The sequence below is a fragment of the Phaethon lepturus genome, unplaced genomic scaffold, assembly GCF_000687285.1.
Source record: "Phaethon lepturus isolate BGI_N335 unplaced genomic scaffold, ASM68728v1 scaffold45844, whole genome shotgun sequence".
In the NCBI taxonomy this organism is placed as follows: domain Eukaryota; kingdom Metazoa; phylum Chordata; class Aves; order Phaethontiformes; family Phaethontidae; genus Phaethon; species Phaethon lepturus.
Window position 1 is genome coordinate 8002 of NW_010535270.1, and position 13602 is coordinate 21603.

The 13602-nt window shown below is 36.9% G+C and overlaps 1 protein-coding gene across 1 annotated transcript; it reads right to left on the reverse strand.

Annotated features, from left to right (window-relative positions):
* Window positions 1–1187: 1187 nt before the first annotated feature.
* On the reverse strand, window positions 1188–13402 carry MED17 (mediator complex subunit 17). Its single transcript, XM_010285742.1, has 11 exons — window positions 13240–13402; window positions 12665–12884; window positions 11258–11394; window positions 11076–11160; window positions 9832–9984; window positions 8905–9035; window positions 7679–7863; window positions 6955–7092; window positions 5773–5890; window positions 4224–4383; window positions 1188–1858 (listed from the first exon to the last, which is right to left on the reverse strand). Exons 1-11 carry the CDS (start codon window positions 13330–13332, stop codon window positions 1653–1655), a joined length of 1626 nt encoding a protein of 541 aa, XP_010284044.1. The 5' UTR covers window positions 13333–13402; the 3' UTR covers window positions 1188–1652.
* Window positions 13403–13602: the final 200 nt, after the last annotated feature.

Sequence of the window (13602 nt, forward strand, 5' to 3'; positions counted from 1 at the left end):
TCTGTGCCTGTAATCGTACAGGGTCTGCTAGCCAAGCAATAGGGGACCTGGCAGCACAGGTATTGCACAAGATTCACCCATCTTTCAAGAAGATCAAGAGACTATTTAAAACTAGTATTTTTTCATTTTCGTAAGTTGTCTTGGGTAACTCATCAGCACCTGAAAGGAAAACCCTTTCTCTCTCATAGTTCAGTTGCACAGAAGCAAATACTTCAAGGAACTGAAATAATATCTTCTACACTGGCAAACACCAACCTAAGTATAACAGCTGCTTTGGATACACAGAGCAGCCGCTTGCCACCAAGCAGTTGCTTAATATATTTTTCCTACAACTATTCTTTATTGCTCAAGAACACAGCAAAATAACAAGTCACCATACAAGTAAGATGTTCAATTCAAACACGTTCTATGTGCAAGTAGTTCTTATATATACGTATATGTATATACACACACCCCCTCATAATACGCAATATGGACATAAGTCTGAACCAATTCATACAGGCAGGCTTCAAAGAGACCTTTAGCAATTGATTATCAAACAAAAGAAAAGCTTTGTGCAACACCTTACAAGAAGCTACAAGAAGGCTACAATTACAACTAAAAAAAGGCAAAAACATGACTTTTTTATTTTAAAAGAACTCAAAAGAGTTGATCTTCAGGAGGATATTATTGTTTCCCTGGATGATAATCAGTGCCAGCGCAGAAAAAAAACAATGAAAGAACAGCACAAATGTGGAGTCCAGGGTCTACTGCATGAGAGTTACCTGCTTCTATCCAGGCATGAACTTACACAAGTCCCCCACAAACTCAAATTGTCAGAATTTTGCAAGCACAGTAAGACTCTTTCCTCTACGTGCTTGCAAAAAACAAGGACAGAAAAACACAATAAAGTAACTGACACACATAGGCTCATCTATAGACACCAGAGGAGAAAGATATTTGCCACAAGATGTAGCTTCTTAACACTATCAACTTAAACAAATCGTTCAGTAAATGCATCTCTCAAAAAGAAATGGGTCACCCAGAAGCCACATCAATGTACAGTTAACACAAACCAACCCCAACTGAAGAATGCCACAGTGAAGACTGTTCCCTGAACCTTAAGTTTTGTTTAGCCTTAATTTTTGACAGGGGAGCTCTGCTTCTCTGTTGTCCCACTTCTAATCAAACAAGTCCGTTCACTTCCACAAGGATAGCCATTCCCTGTAGTATAAGCCACTAAAAGGCTTATTGATAGCACAATTCAATTCTAGTAATGTTAATCTCTCAGAAATACTTGCAAAGTTCTATTGAGAAAAAGTAGGGGCACAAGGGGAAAAGGAATGACTCCAAGCAAACACCTTTCATGTAGGAAAGGACTACTGAATTTCAGTTTGTAAAAGAAAAATACATTAACTACTAAGCTATGTTACTTTAGATAAGAGCAATCTGCAAAGATACTGCTGAAAGGAACGTTTTCAAAAAATTGTATTTTATATGTCATTGAAAAAAGTTTTATTACAAACACTACAACAGACATATCTGTACAGGAAATAAATTTGGTTCTGCTTTCTTGGATTACCCCATAGGTTCCATTTCCCTTTGCTGCACAGGCAGTGATCGTTCGCAGCACAGTGATGATTCAAAGCCCCCACAGAGAGGCTGACAGATTATTAGCATGGAGTTAAGGCAGCCATGAGGAGTTCCATTTTATACACAAAGTTACGCCCTTCCATTTTATTCCACTGAACTTCCTTGAACGGCCCTCGAAGATGATTCCACTTGTTGTCTTGCAGTACGTCACCTTTGGGGAGATCCTTGCACTGACTCCGTGGAAATTGAACCATAACTTTGCTGCCACTTTCCGGACCATTACGTACTGTGATGAACAGAGATTTTTATAAGCATTTTTACTCTGTGGAATTCCTCATGTATGCTATACATTACTCTTACTCAATTCCAAACATGCTGAAAGCAAACAAGGGAAATTACCTTCTTCTTTTTTTTTTTTTTTTTTTTTTTTTTTTTTTTTTTTTTTTTTTTTTTTTTTTTTTTTTTTTTTTTTTTTTTTTTTTTTTTTTTTTTTTTTTTTTTTTTTTTTTTTTTTTTTTTTTTTTTTTTTTTTTTTTTTTTTTTTTTTTTTTTTTTTTTTTTTTTTTTTTTTTTTTTTTTTTTTTTTTTTTTTTTTTTTTTTTTTTTTTTTTTTTTTTTTTTTTTTTTTTTTTTTTTTTTTTTTTTTTTTTTTTTTTTTTTTTTTTTTTTTTTTTTTTTTTTTTTTTTTTTTTTTTTTTTTTTTTTTTTTTTTTTTTTTTTTTTTTTTTTTTTTTTTTTTTTTTTTTTTTTTTTTTTTTTTTTTTTTTTTTTTTTTTTTTTTTTTTTTTTTTTTTTTTTTTTTTTTTTTTTTTTTTTTTTTTTTTTTTTTTTTTTTTTTTTTTTTTTTTTTTTTTTTTTTTTTTTTTTTTTTTTTTTTTTTTTTTTTTTTTTTTTTTTTTTTTTTAGTTTTTCTCTTTGAATTTTCTTTCTTGTCTCCCACTTCTCTATGATTTTGTTGCTTTAGTGCTGCATGTTCTTGGTTAGAGCAAACCAGAGAAACACTTGACAAAAAACCCCACATGTACACTTTAAAAATGCATTTCTTTTTCCCCTAATGATGCCAGGAAGGGCAAAGGTGTTTTGCCTATTCTTACCTTGGATGTATTCCCCACCATTCTGTTGAAAAACTTGATCAAAAAGATAGTGTTTCTAGTGGATTTACCTCAAACGGACAGGAATGAAGTCACTCAGGATAGTTGTTTCTTTTAATCACAAAATTCTGCAAGATTGGTGGAGGGGTGATGGTATTCTGTTGGCTTGCATGGGTTGTTGTGTTTCAATGTTGGGTGGCAGTTGGTAGTGGTGTGTGTTTTGTTTTTTAAATAAGCAGTTAGGGAGATAACACTTAGCGTTCCCCTCACCTACCAAGCTAGCCTTCTCCAAAGAGATTCAGGCTGATTTATCATCCTTCATAAATCAATGCTGACTATTCCCCATCACCTTCTTGTCCTTAATATCTTTGGAAACTGCTTCTGGAACTGTTTTTTTGCCTCATCTTCCCAGTAATTGCAATGAGGCTGACCAGACTGTAGTTCCCCAGATTCTCCTGCTTGAATATAGGATGTGACATCTGCCTTCTTCCAATCCTCAGGAACCCTTCCTGACCACCATGACCTTTCAAAGATGATCAAGAGTGGCCTTACAATGGCATCAGCCAGCTGTCTCAGCACTCATGGATACATCCCACCTGGTCCCGTGAACCTGTTTATGTCTAGTTTGTTCAAAGGTTCTCTAACTCAATCCTCCTCTACTGAGTGTGAGTCGTCTTTGCTTCAAAACTTTCCATGGGTCTCAGGGACCTGGGATTCCTGAAGACCAGTCTAAAGACCAAAGCAAAGAAGTCACTGAGTACCTCGGCCTTCTTCATGTCTTGTGCCACCAGGTCCTCTCCCCATTTAACAGCAGGCCCACATTTTCCCTATTCTTCCTTTTGCGGCTAACATACCTGCTGAAGCTCTTCTTGTTGCCCTCTACATCCCTCACCAGATTCAACTCCAGGTGGGCTTTAGCTCTCCTATCTCCATCAAGGCATGCTTGGACAGACTCTGTATCTTCCTCCCAGGTGAACTGATCCTGCTTACAGTCTCTTGCAGCTCCCTTTTTATCTCATGAGTTTAGTCACGAGCTCCCTGTCCATCCACACAGATCTTCTGTCACCTTTGCACAACTTCCTGCACATCAGAATGACCATTCTTGAGCTTCAAAGAGGTGATCCTTGAAAAAAATAATCTACCAGCTCTCTTGGACCCCTCTTCATTCCATCCCATAGGATGGAATCCCATAGGATTCTTCCAAGAATATCCCTGAAGAGACCAAACTTTGTTCTCGTTAAGTCCAGAGCTGTGATCCTGTTTGCCTTATACCCTTCTGTCAGGATCTTGATGGTTTTTGTAATAAATTTTTTATGCTAATTTTAAGAAATATAATCAAGCCTGCGTAAATTAAATCAGGTTTATATTAACTGGGCAAAGTATTGGTTCTATTTAGGTGTCAATTCCATACACAAAAGAGATTGTTTCTAGAATGTTTTGCTATAAATTGACATTATTCTATAGAATTTGAGAGACTACCTCAGAAAAAGCTTTACAAAGCCTGTAGAATTCGCTTAAGAATTTTAAGATTTTCCATACATTTGCAATAGAAAACCCTACCTGAAATGGCATAGTCTCCATTTGGTGATGCAACAGTTATCGCCGATGCATTGCCAATACTCTCCACTGGCCCCAGACCAACATGATTACTGAAACTCAGTACATGCCATCCCATAACTTTCGCAAGCTGCTGAACTGCATGTACTTGGTGCTGTGACATCTGAAAGATAACAAGAGGTTTGTCTTCTGTTCCGTATCTGCACCAAGCATTACCAAGCATTTTTAATTCTGCTGTACACTAGTTAGTTATAAAAGTGACTTCATCTTACAAGTTCTCTAGTTTAGGAGGAACTTTTTTTTAATAAATATATATGCTACATAAGTGCTAATAGAGCTTTGTGTTACTTTAATTTAGACTAGTTCCTTTGCAGACAGAGAATACCACTGTATTACGCAGATTATGCGGTTAGATGAATTTTTCATAGGCATATGGCATTTTATTTAAGTACTGCTTTCAATCTACAAACCCCTTTATTTAGGCCTCAAGAACGAAATAAAGTGATAGGAACAGAATTTTGATATAATCCTTTTTTTGAATGGAAATTAATGTGTCGACGTGGCACTTCAGGACATGGTTTAGTGGGCATGGTGGTGTTGGGTTGATGGCTGGACTTGATAATCTCAAAGGTCTTTTCCAACTTTAATGATTCTGTGATTCTGTGAAATTAGACCTCTGCTATAAAATACATAAAATCCGTGACAGTATTATAGCAAACTCAGGAAAAAAAAAAGCTGAGTTTCTCAGATGCACACCTATCTCTGTTAATGCTCAAGTATAAGCACTGAGCTTTAACAGCTTAAAGTTTAAATGCTAATGTTTCTCTGTATCAAGACTTAACACTTGTAACAAGGAAGCATCTAGCACTGCTCAGCAGTTCTTTGTGAACAAGTCTGAAAACACTTGACTAGAAAGAGATACCCTCAGCAAAATCTGTTTCAACTTGTTTTCTGTGTCATGGAGTTGCATGTAACTGCAATGGGCCAACCACTGTTATTAAAGACCTGTATTTTGACTATTTATAATGCATAGTAGGGAGACTGTCACCTTCTGAATAAAACCATCAGCTTGCTCTAAGCAATTAAGAAAACACGGTTCATTCAAATATCAGCTGATTTAGTAATGGCTGATGCACAGTGAACATTAACAAGACAATGTTGAAATGACAGTAATTGTGGGCTCATTAAGATCTCTACTCTAGATAGGACTTGGTTACAGTAAGTTTTATATATTGAATACCTTGTCTGCTATGACTCTCACTGACTTGTTCTGAAGTAAGCAAAAATCTTAGTGCTCCCATAATGAGTAGCACAAAGACATGTATTTTAAATGGAAAGGGAAAAAATTATTACTTACTGACCTTAGTAAAAACTGGCATTGTAACAGTTACTAAAGTCACTATACAAACATAGTGAAAAATTCAGTCATCCATCTTCCTATTTTCACTACATTTAAGTTTTCTAACATTTTCTACATAGATAAAGGCGAGATTCTAACTTCTTCTGTTTCCCAACACTGCAAGAAAGGGAAGAATAATGTATCTGAGTCTACCTGAGATAAAAGGAAATCCTGCAGTTCTTGCTCTTGATGGGACAACGTAATAACTCTTCCATCTCTGTGCACAACTCTGATCTGTTCAACTCCGATGTTCAGCTGTAGTTGAATGGATCTTTGAAGACAAGACACATATTTATTCAAAACCTTACAACTCTTAAGAAAACAGGAAGCTAAGAACACAGAATCCCTCCCACTCATTGACAAGAACTCTAAGAACATCTAAGAGGATGGTGCAAAGACCATGGAATACGACAGCAACTCCAAACATTTCAGTTTCATCACTGACCACAACAGCTCCCTCTGTACTGCAGAGGATATGTTCTGTGGCATGTTCCCAGACCTGGTCCACTGCTTGTTCAGGTCAAGGAACTTCCTTGCGGTGCCTCACAGCTCCCTGCCTGCCACTCTGTCTAAGTTTCATTCCAGAGGTGCAGGGGAAAATGGTGTGTACTCAGGGCCTGTTCTATCCTACAGCCAAGACTTGGGCAGCATATGTACTCTGGAGCTGAGACTGCAAATTGCACCAATGACCGCAGTCTGCTCCACACTGTGGACACAGCCAGAGAGGACTGCTCAAAATGGAAAAAAACAACAGTCATCCACTGTCAACGCATTAGTTAATTCACTGCTGGTCAGAATGCAGACATGAGTTTCTGGAACATGAGATCTCTTATTTCGGTGACAACTGTGCATAACTAGTAGCATGAATTACAGGAGTTCCACATTTCGGTACCTATGCAACCAAGCTAGGACTGAGCACTGACTAGCTCTCCATGACCAGACTGGAAGTTTAGAATCCAGCACAAAGACACTAGATTATATGAGACTCTAAAACACTGAAGCACAGAAGTGGACCTAAAAAGATGTGAAGTTATTATGGTAATTGACTGTTCTTTCTTCCTGGATAGCGCTCTCTATCCAAAGTAAATCCCCCCATAAAGGGCCACTTCCACCTTGAATTCCTTATTTGAAAGGAAACTGTGCTAGTTACTGACTTACTAAGCTTCATTAAAGTCTAAGGTGGGTGAAGTTTTCTTAGGGTGGCTGTTCCTCCCACAACTCAGAAAAACAAACACTCACACACAAATAACGGGCTCCTACTTGTCTGTTTGAATACACTCTGCCATTGACTGCATGCTTCTATGACTAGAAAGACACATGCATTTTCACACTTACTTGCATATCTGTTCGTATCCTTGAGAAGTTATTAGAACTTTAACGCTGGATTCATAAACATCATTTATATTGGACCAGTGGGCCTGAATCTGAGGATCCTCAATACGACTAGCCAGACTATCAATGGTTCGAGCAGTTCTACAAGATAAAGACATATTCCATGCACAATAATCTAAACAGTTTGTGCCGTTATCTTGTTTAAAGGAAATGAGTAGGTTATTAGTTTGGGAGGGTTTTTTGTGGTACACCAGAAAAAAAAAAAAAGGCAAATTTAACAGAATCATGTGGATCAAAGTTCTACTTCAGCACTGTTCTGGTGCTAATGAAGCACACTTATTTACTCTGTACATTTCACAAACATTCTGCAGCAGTATTAAAGTGGTGTTACGCAGTGTCAGCTACTGCACAGCAAAGAATACTTAAAAAGATTTATACAGTTTAAGAGAAGTAGGGACAATTATTAGCAGCCTACGTCACAACTGTCAGAGATCTCGAAGAAATCTGATTTTTCTTTTTTTTTTTTTTTAGTAGCTGAGTGTTGTTTGCTTATATTTCATGATGAAATGTTATGTTTCACATTATTGGTTCTTAGTACTTAAAAATAAAGACATTTTAACAGTGAAGAAAGTAGCAGCTAGTTTTAAGAACACTGAAAAATGACCAATTGTATTCTACATAATGGTACATTTTATTGTAACTTCAACAAGAATAGCTTGTGACCTACCTGCGTCTCAAAAAGATATGTTTTGCCTGCTTTATTATCTTTTCCAGAAGTCCTTCATTTGATTGTAAAGAACTGATATCATTTTTATCAAAAGCCTGGGGTCCTGCAAGTCTCATTCTCTTATGGCCAAAAGGCGCACTAGCTGGATGTGGCATCACTGTTGAGCTCAGGGTTTGCTTGTGACACTGCAACAAACAACAGCTGTTATAAAAGGAAGTGACCAAATACTGTATCTGGAAGAAATAATATGTATACTACAATATGCTGCTTCACATCAGGTTTTTCAAGTGTACATACTTTCAAAAAGTGACACTTTTTTACTTTATAAACTTGACAGCACTTTAAAGCCTCCATGTTTATGCAAGTCTTTCAAACCTTATGGAAAGTGATTTTTAAAAAAGGTGCAAGCTAACAAAAATTTGGTAGATGGCAGTAGCTCCTACTAATAAGTCTGCCTTGTATACATCTCTGGAAACAAACAGAATGGTCAGACAAAAATAATAAAAAAAGCATTTTAGAGATTAAAAAAATGGGGCATGAAAAGCTTTAGCAACCTGTTCAAAGTCAAGCAAGCAAATTCACAACAGAACTGGGCATGGAGCCAAAGCTTCATGAAACTTAGTTCAGTGCTTAAAACACTGGACTACTCCACACGACTGCATGACTTGCAGAGCCATGCTCTAAGGAGATGAACATTCTCTGGAACATGGTTTCACAACTGCTTACACATCTAAAATTGTGCTCCTTTCCTGAACAGACGCAACCTCAACCTCCTACCCCAGGTTCTTCTGCTAAATTATATGAGCATCTAAAACACTGCAGCAGAGAAGTGGACCTCAAAAGAAGCGAAGTTATTATGGTAACTGATTGTTCTTTCTTCATGGGAGAGTATGGTCTGAACAGATGCTCACTTAAAGTACTTGACAAGCACTAATTAGACACCAAAAAAAAGGGAGACTGATGAGCTGTACTGGAAAAACCTTGCACTGCTCTTCTGGTGAGCAGCCAGGCCTGAGGTTAAGTAAAGAACTACTAGCTTTCTTTACTTAGTTAAAGATCTACCTAACCACTCATACCAAAACTGAACGGTAAGTTGCCTTACACAAATGGATAGAAAGTGACTGGCCTCTAGTGGCACTTTGTTGGTACAACAGTGCCGCGCACTATTTAGAAGTCTGAACAAAAGCCCAAAAACCTCTTCAGTTACTTGACCATTAATGCATTACCTCTCTGATAAGTTGATGCAAATTATGTTCCAGAACATAGAGATGATCCTCTGGATTCTGTTTTTCAGAAGCGGACTTTTGTGATTTTTTGTCATTGGAAGAGTGACACAGAGAAATCGACAGCTGCAAACCTGTACAAAACATATTAAAAAAATAATAAAATGAGGACACTGACAATTTTCAAGCACGCTACTGAGAACTGCTTTTTCTTCACATTTTATAGTCAGTATTTTTACAACCAGTATTCACTGTATCAGAGAAAATAAAAAAATTATATTGGAGAACACAGCACCAAAGGCAAGACTGGTGCTGTTGCTGCTCACTGAAGTGTTGACAGGCCAAGTCATAAATCACAACCATTTGTATGGGTCAACCCCAAACAAAAAGAAGAGTCCCCAGGACCCCATTCCTTCCCCAAAGAAGGAATGATTTAACATCATGTAAGTTTTAAGCAACACAGAAACATATTCTTCACATGATATAATCAGTTGTGCACTCCTTGTAAGAACTGAGCATTCATCAGCCAACTCTGAGCCATCTTCATGCTGTTTAATTATCCTCATTGAAGAGTATTAGCCACCATTCTTCTGAAGACCCATTAACTCAAGTCTTAAATTTCACATGCATGCAATCCAGGAGCAATGGCTTATGCACAGCTCCAAACTGCAATGTGCACGTGGCATTACAGTTGACAGCTTTAAGTGCTACAACCACAGAGAAAAACAATCCAAAATCCACACAACAGAATACGAGTAAATTAGAAACTAAAGTGCATTAGTTTAAATTTTCTATAATTAGCAAGCAAAATTCAAATTCTGTTTTTCAAAACCTTTGAAAAACATGGAGATTATTTTTTTTTCTTCTCCAGAATTTCAGTTCATGTTTAAGCAATAATGGTAAGTTAAGAAGTCTTAAAAAGTTTCCTACCTGGAAAAGGCTGTGAGATTATCTGATTTTTCACAACAATGTGAGGAATTTGTGATTTAATTTGAACAGCTTCTCGTGACAGCTGGGCAAAAATTTCTTTACATAGAAGAACATTCTGTGCAGTCTCCAACTTTGTCTGCCAGTGTGGAGAACCTGAAAAATATAAATCAATATTTGCATAAGGAAAAAGTAAAGAGAAGCTACAAAGGTAGCTTCAGATACCAGATACTGTGCAGTAGCTATGAGTAATCATTAAGGTAGTCAGTATCTTCTATACAAATCGAGTATTTTCAGAATTTTATCTCAGTTAAGCAAGCACTTTAAGACACCATTAGTGCATTTTACTTCGATTTTACACATATGTATATCGTGAACTGCACCCCTCTTCTGGAACTGCCTATTGCATTCCCAGGCCTTTTGTGAACTCTCCTTATGAACACCTGCTTCTGAAGTTGCAATTTACTTTCAATTATACTTCTAGCTTTATTAAATTCACTCTACAACAAACCACCAAATAATGTTACATTCATGGACGTGCTTTCAGAGGATTTATAGGCCCAACACTGTTGGAAGATACTGGTCTGAGTAAGCTCTAAATTGTACCCTGAATACCATATGAAACATTTACTCCATACAACATCCTGTCTATGTTCAAGACTGCACAAGCATCTGTGTCACAGATCACTGTGAAATAAAATCTGGCCAGTTCATTTTAATCCTAGGGAGTTATGGATGAATTTTTAATCATGAAGGTTTACACCTTCAGATACTGTCACATATCAATGAATCAAGCTACTATCTGCCAGGCGAGCTGTTGGTAATTAATGCAAACGCTGCCAACACACTTTCAGATTCAGAGAAAACATACGTGCCACAGAAACAAATGATGCATTGGGGCAAAGTTAAGAGGGAATGAACGTTCAGTCCAGCTGAGCCACAATACCTTGGTTTGTTTTTGGTTATGTGCTCAAACTCTTAATGACTAACAAAAGTTGCTCTAGAATACCCAAAATACAATCCCAGTAGTTTTATTTCAGAAATTGAGTAAACACATATGAAAACTGAAGGAGTACACTTTGAAAGCATCATCTTTCCAAGCCCAAGCAACACCTACAGAGAAAATTTCAGTTTAAATAAGAATATTCTTGTTCACTCTTCTTTCAAGCTAGAATTTTCAAATCAACATCAGATGCAAACACATTTCTTGTGAATGTGCTCAGAAAACAACATACAATTAGCTATACCTGGTTTTGATTTTGGCATGGGTCTTTTAAAAAGATTGACTGTCCCAAGGTCACCAATGTCTGGAGCTTGTTTCTGAATGGAAACCTGGGCAAAAGAGAACATTTGTTGTTTGTTCTTTGTTGCAAGCATACAAATAACAAAACAAAACCCATGCTGTATTATTAAAGTTTCTCTGGCAAACCTTTATATAGGCTGATCCTTCCAAATCACTTGGAATTAGGACATCCAAAGGACAGTAATCCTCAGGTATCTTTTTATCCAGGTCAATGTCAGTGTTCTTTATCACCTCAAATGTGCCATGATGAAGAAAAAGGGAGCCTAAGAAAGGAAGGACAAAGACAAATATACTATAAAACATACTCTGCAAATAATGAAGCTCATACCTCCATTTTGGAAGAATATGTACTTTTAAGTCTCCAAACCTCCACAATTGTGCTTGACTCAAATTTCTTAACAATTTAAAAAAAAACAAACAGGTAAATTAGAAAGCTCATTTCAGCACATCAGCATCTCAGTCCTCCTGTGTTTGATGTGTAATATTCTACACTACATTAGCAAGTAGTACTTAATAGTTATGGGAGAAAAACAACTGTGTTTCAAAATGGTGTCAGCAGAAGCAGGGAAGGAGGAAAAAAAAAAAAAAAGACGTTTGGCTAAAACAGCACACAAAAAAAATAACAGCCTGAAGTTTTGCAAGCAAGTAAGTTAAGGTGCAACACCCCTATGGATTTAAAGGGATGCTGATGATGTTTGGCTTGCAGTCTTAAAACTATGACATTGTTGATCAGTCTGTAAAAACCAGCCATACAGCCAGCCATTCAGGTGGGACTGATAAAGGCAGATGCCCACATCTGTCCTAGTTGCACCCCTTCTGCATCCAGAACACAGTTCACCTAGTTTAGGACAAATCATCTGAAAAGAGACATATCCTGGGTTACATCTACAGCTTCTTCATGAACACAAGATTAATAACCTGAAATTTGACAATGATGACAACTGGAGCCCCACACAACCAGTTTAGATGCCTGCTTTGTAGCTACATCTTAAGTTTGGAGAGATTCTGTATTCACTCCTTCACTCCATAAATGGCTCTAGAACTCTGGGTTGGTTACCCGCTCCTACTGTAATCCATTAAATAATGCATATTCTCAGTATCATTTCTTACAAGAGTAGGAATAATAGGTATAATAAATCTGTCTTCACTAAGAGAAAAATGCAAGATGCTTCTCAATCTTTTAAAAATGCTTTACTGACCAAATGTAGATAAAAAGCAAGGATTAACAAGGCCGATATGTCAAATGATCAGCTACATAGTCAATGCAGAATTGCTTCTGTAAAGGAATCTTTACTATAATCCTACAGAGTCAGCTTTTAAAATCACTTTCTAGGTTGAGGATGGCAGGATATCTTCCCTGATAAAAAGAACAGGTTTCTTCCTTTTATAATTCTGTCTCGTAACTGTAACAATATTGCATTATCCGATATTATTGTTATTAAAAATATTCCACCTGTTCCTTCAGTTACAAAAAAATTATTCAAAAAATATAAATATCCATTCTTGACAAAAACTAAAGACCCTACTGTTTACCTGCACTTCTGTAGCTCAGATCGCCAAGGATTTTGTCTCCCACTTTTCTCAGCTTCCAGTGTTGTCTCAGTCTTAGCAGTTCAGAGTTGAAGTCTCTTTGTCGCTTATTTTCCTGGTTTTCTGCAACCGATTTGGATAACCTTTCTGCACCTTTCAACAGGATTTGAGCTGCTCCAGCTAATGACTTCTTTTTGGAAATCAACTGCAGAAATTGAGGATTCTAGTAGCAAATAAAGAGAAAATCTTCTTGTATCTTAATTCTCAAAAAATTATTATTAGTGGAACTGACAGTGACTGATAAACGTTTTGCTGGATGCTCAGTAACTTATTTAGAATAACTTTCATGACAATATTATATAGCCACAAGTAGCATTTTGACTTACAGCTTCGGCTAAGAGGCCTTTGAAATCAGCCTCACCTCCCATTCTCAGCCTTCCCCCGACGCATAAAGCACTGCACCAGCACACTGCAAGGCACGTTTTATTAAATCTTGTATATAGCATACATGAAAAACACCAATGAAATAAAATCTTCGGTATCAAGTCATAAAAACTGCAGAACTAGGTACAATATACCTGTTTCGGGGGAAGGGGATCCTGCACAACTGGATCTAGAGTCATGAACTTTTTATCCTTGACAATACTAAGAACATCATACAACACACACATCTCAGTCAAGGCACTTCTTAAGTTGTTCCTCACTGAATCCCAAGGCCAGAGGGATGGCTGAAATTTTACCAGCCCTAAAAATAAAACAAGAGAAGGGACAACAAAGGATTGTAAAAAGATATGCTGTAAGGCTCATTCTTAAACCACAGAGATCATAACGGGGTGAAATACAACATAACAGCACAATATCTGGATCTATCCTTTTCCACTGAACTCCTGTAATTTGCTGGGACTCGGTCACGAATACCCTGACCTCATCCACAGCCAACC

Bases quoted from the DNA above. Each gene is read 5' to 3' on its own strand.
- MED17 (XM_010285742.1), bottom strand. From the start codon at position 13,332: ATGTGTGTGTTGTATGATGTTCTTAGTATTGTCAAGGATAAAAAGTTC. The intron at 11,395-12,664 runs GTAAACAGTAGG...TTCCTTTCTTAG, and splicing joins TCTGAGCTACAGAAGTGCAG to GCTCCCTTTTTCTTCATCAT. The intron at 11,161-11,257 runs GTTTGCCAGAGA...TCTTTTGCCCAG, and splicing joins AAGGATCAGCCTATATAAAG to GTTTCCATTCAGAAACAAGC.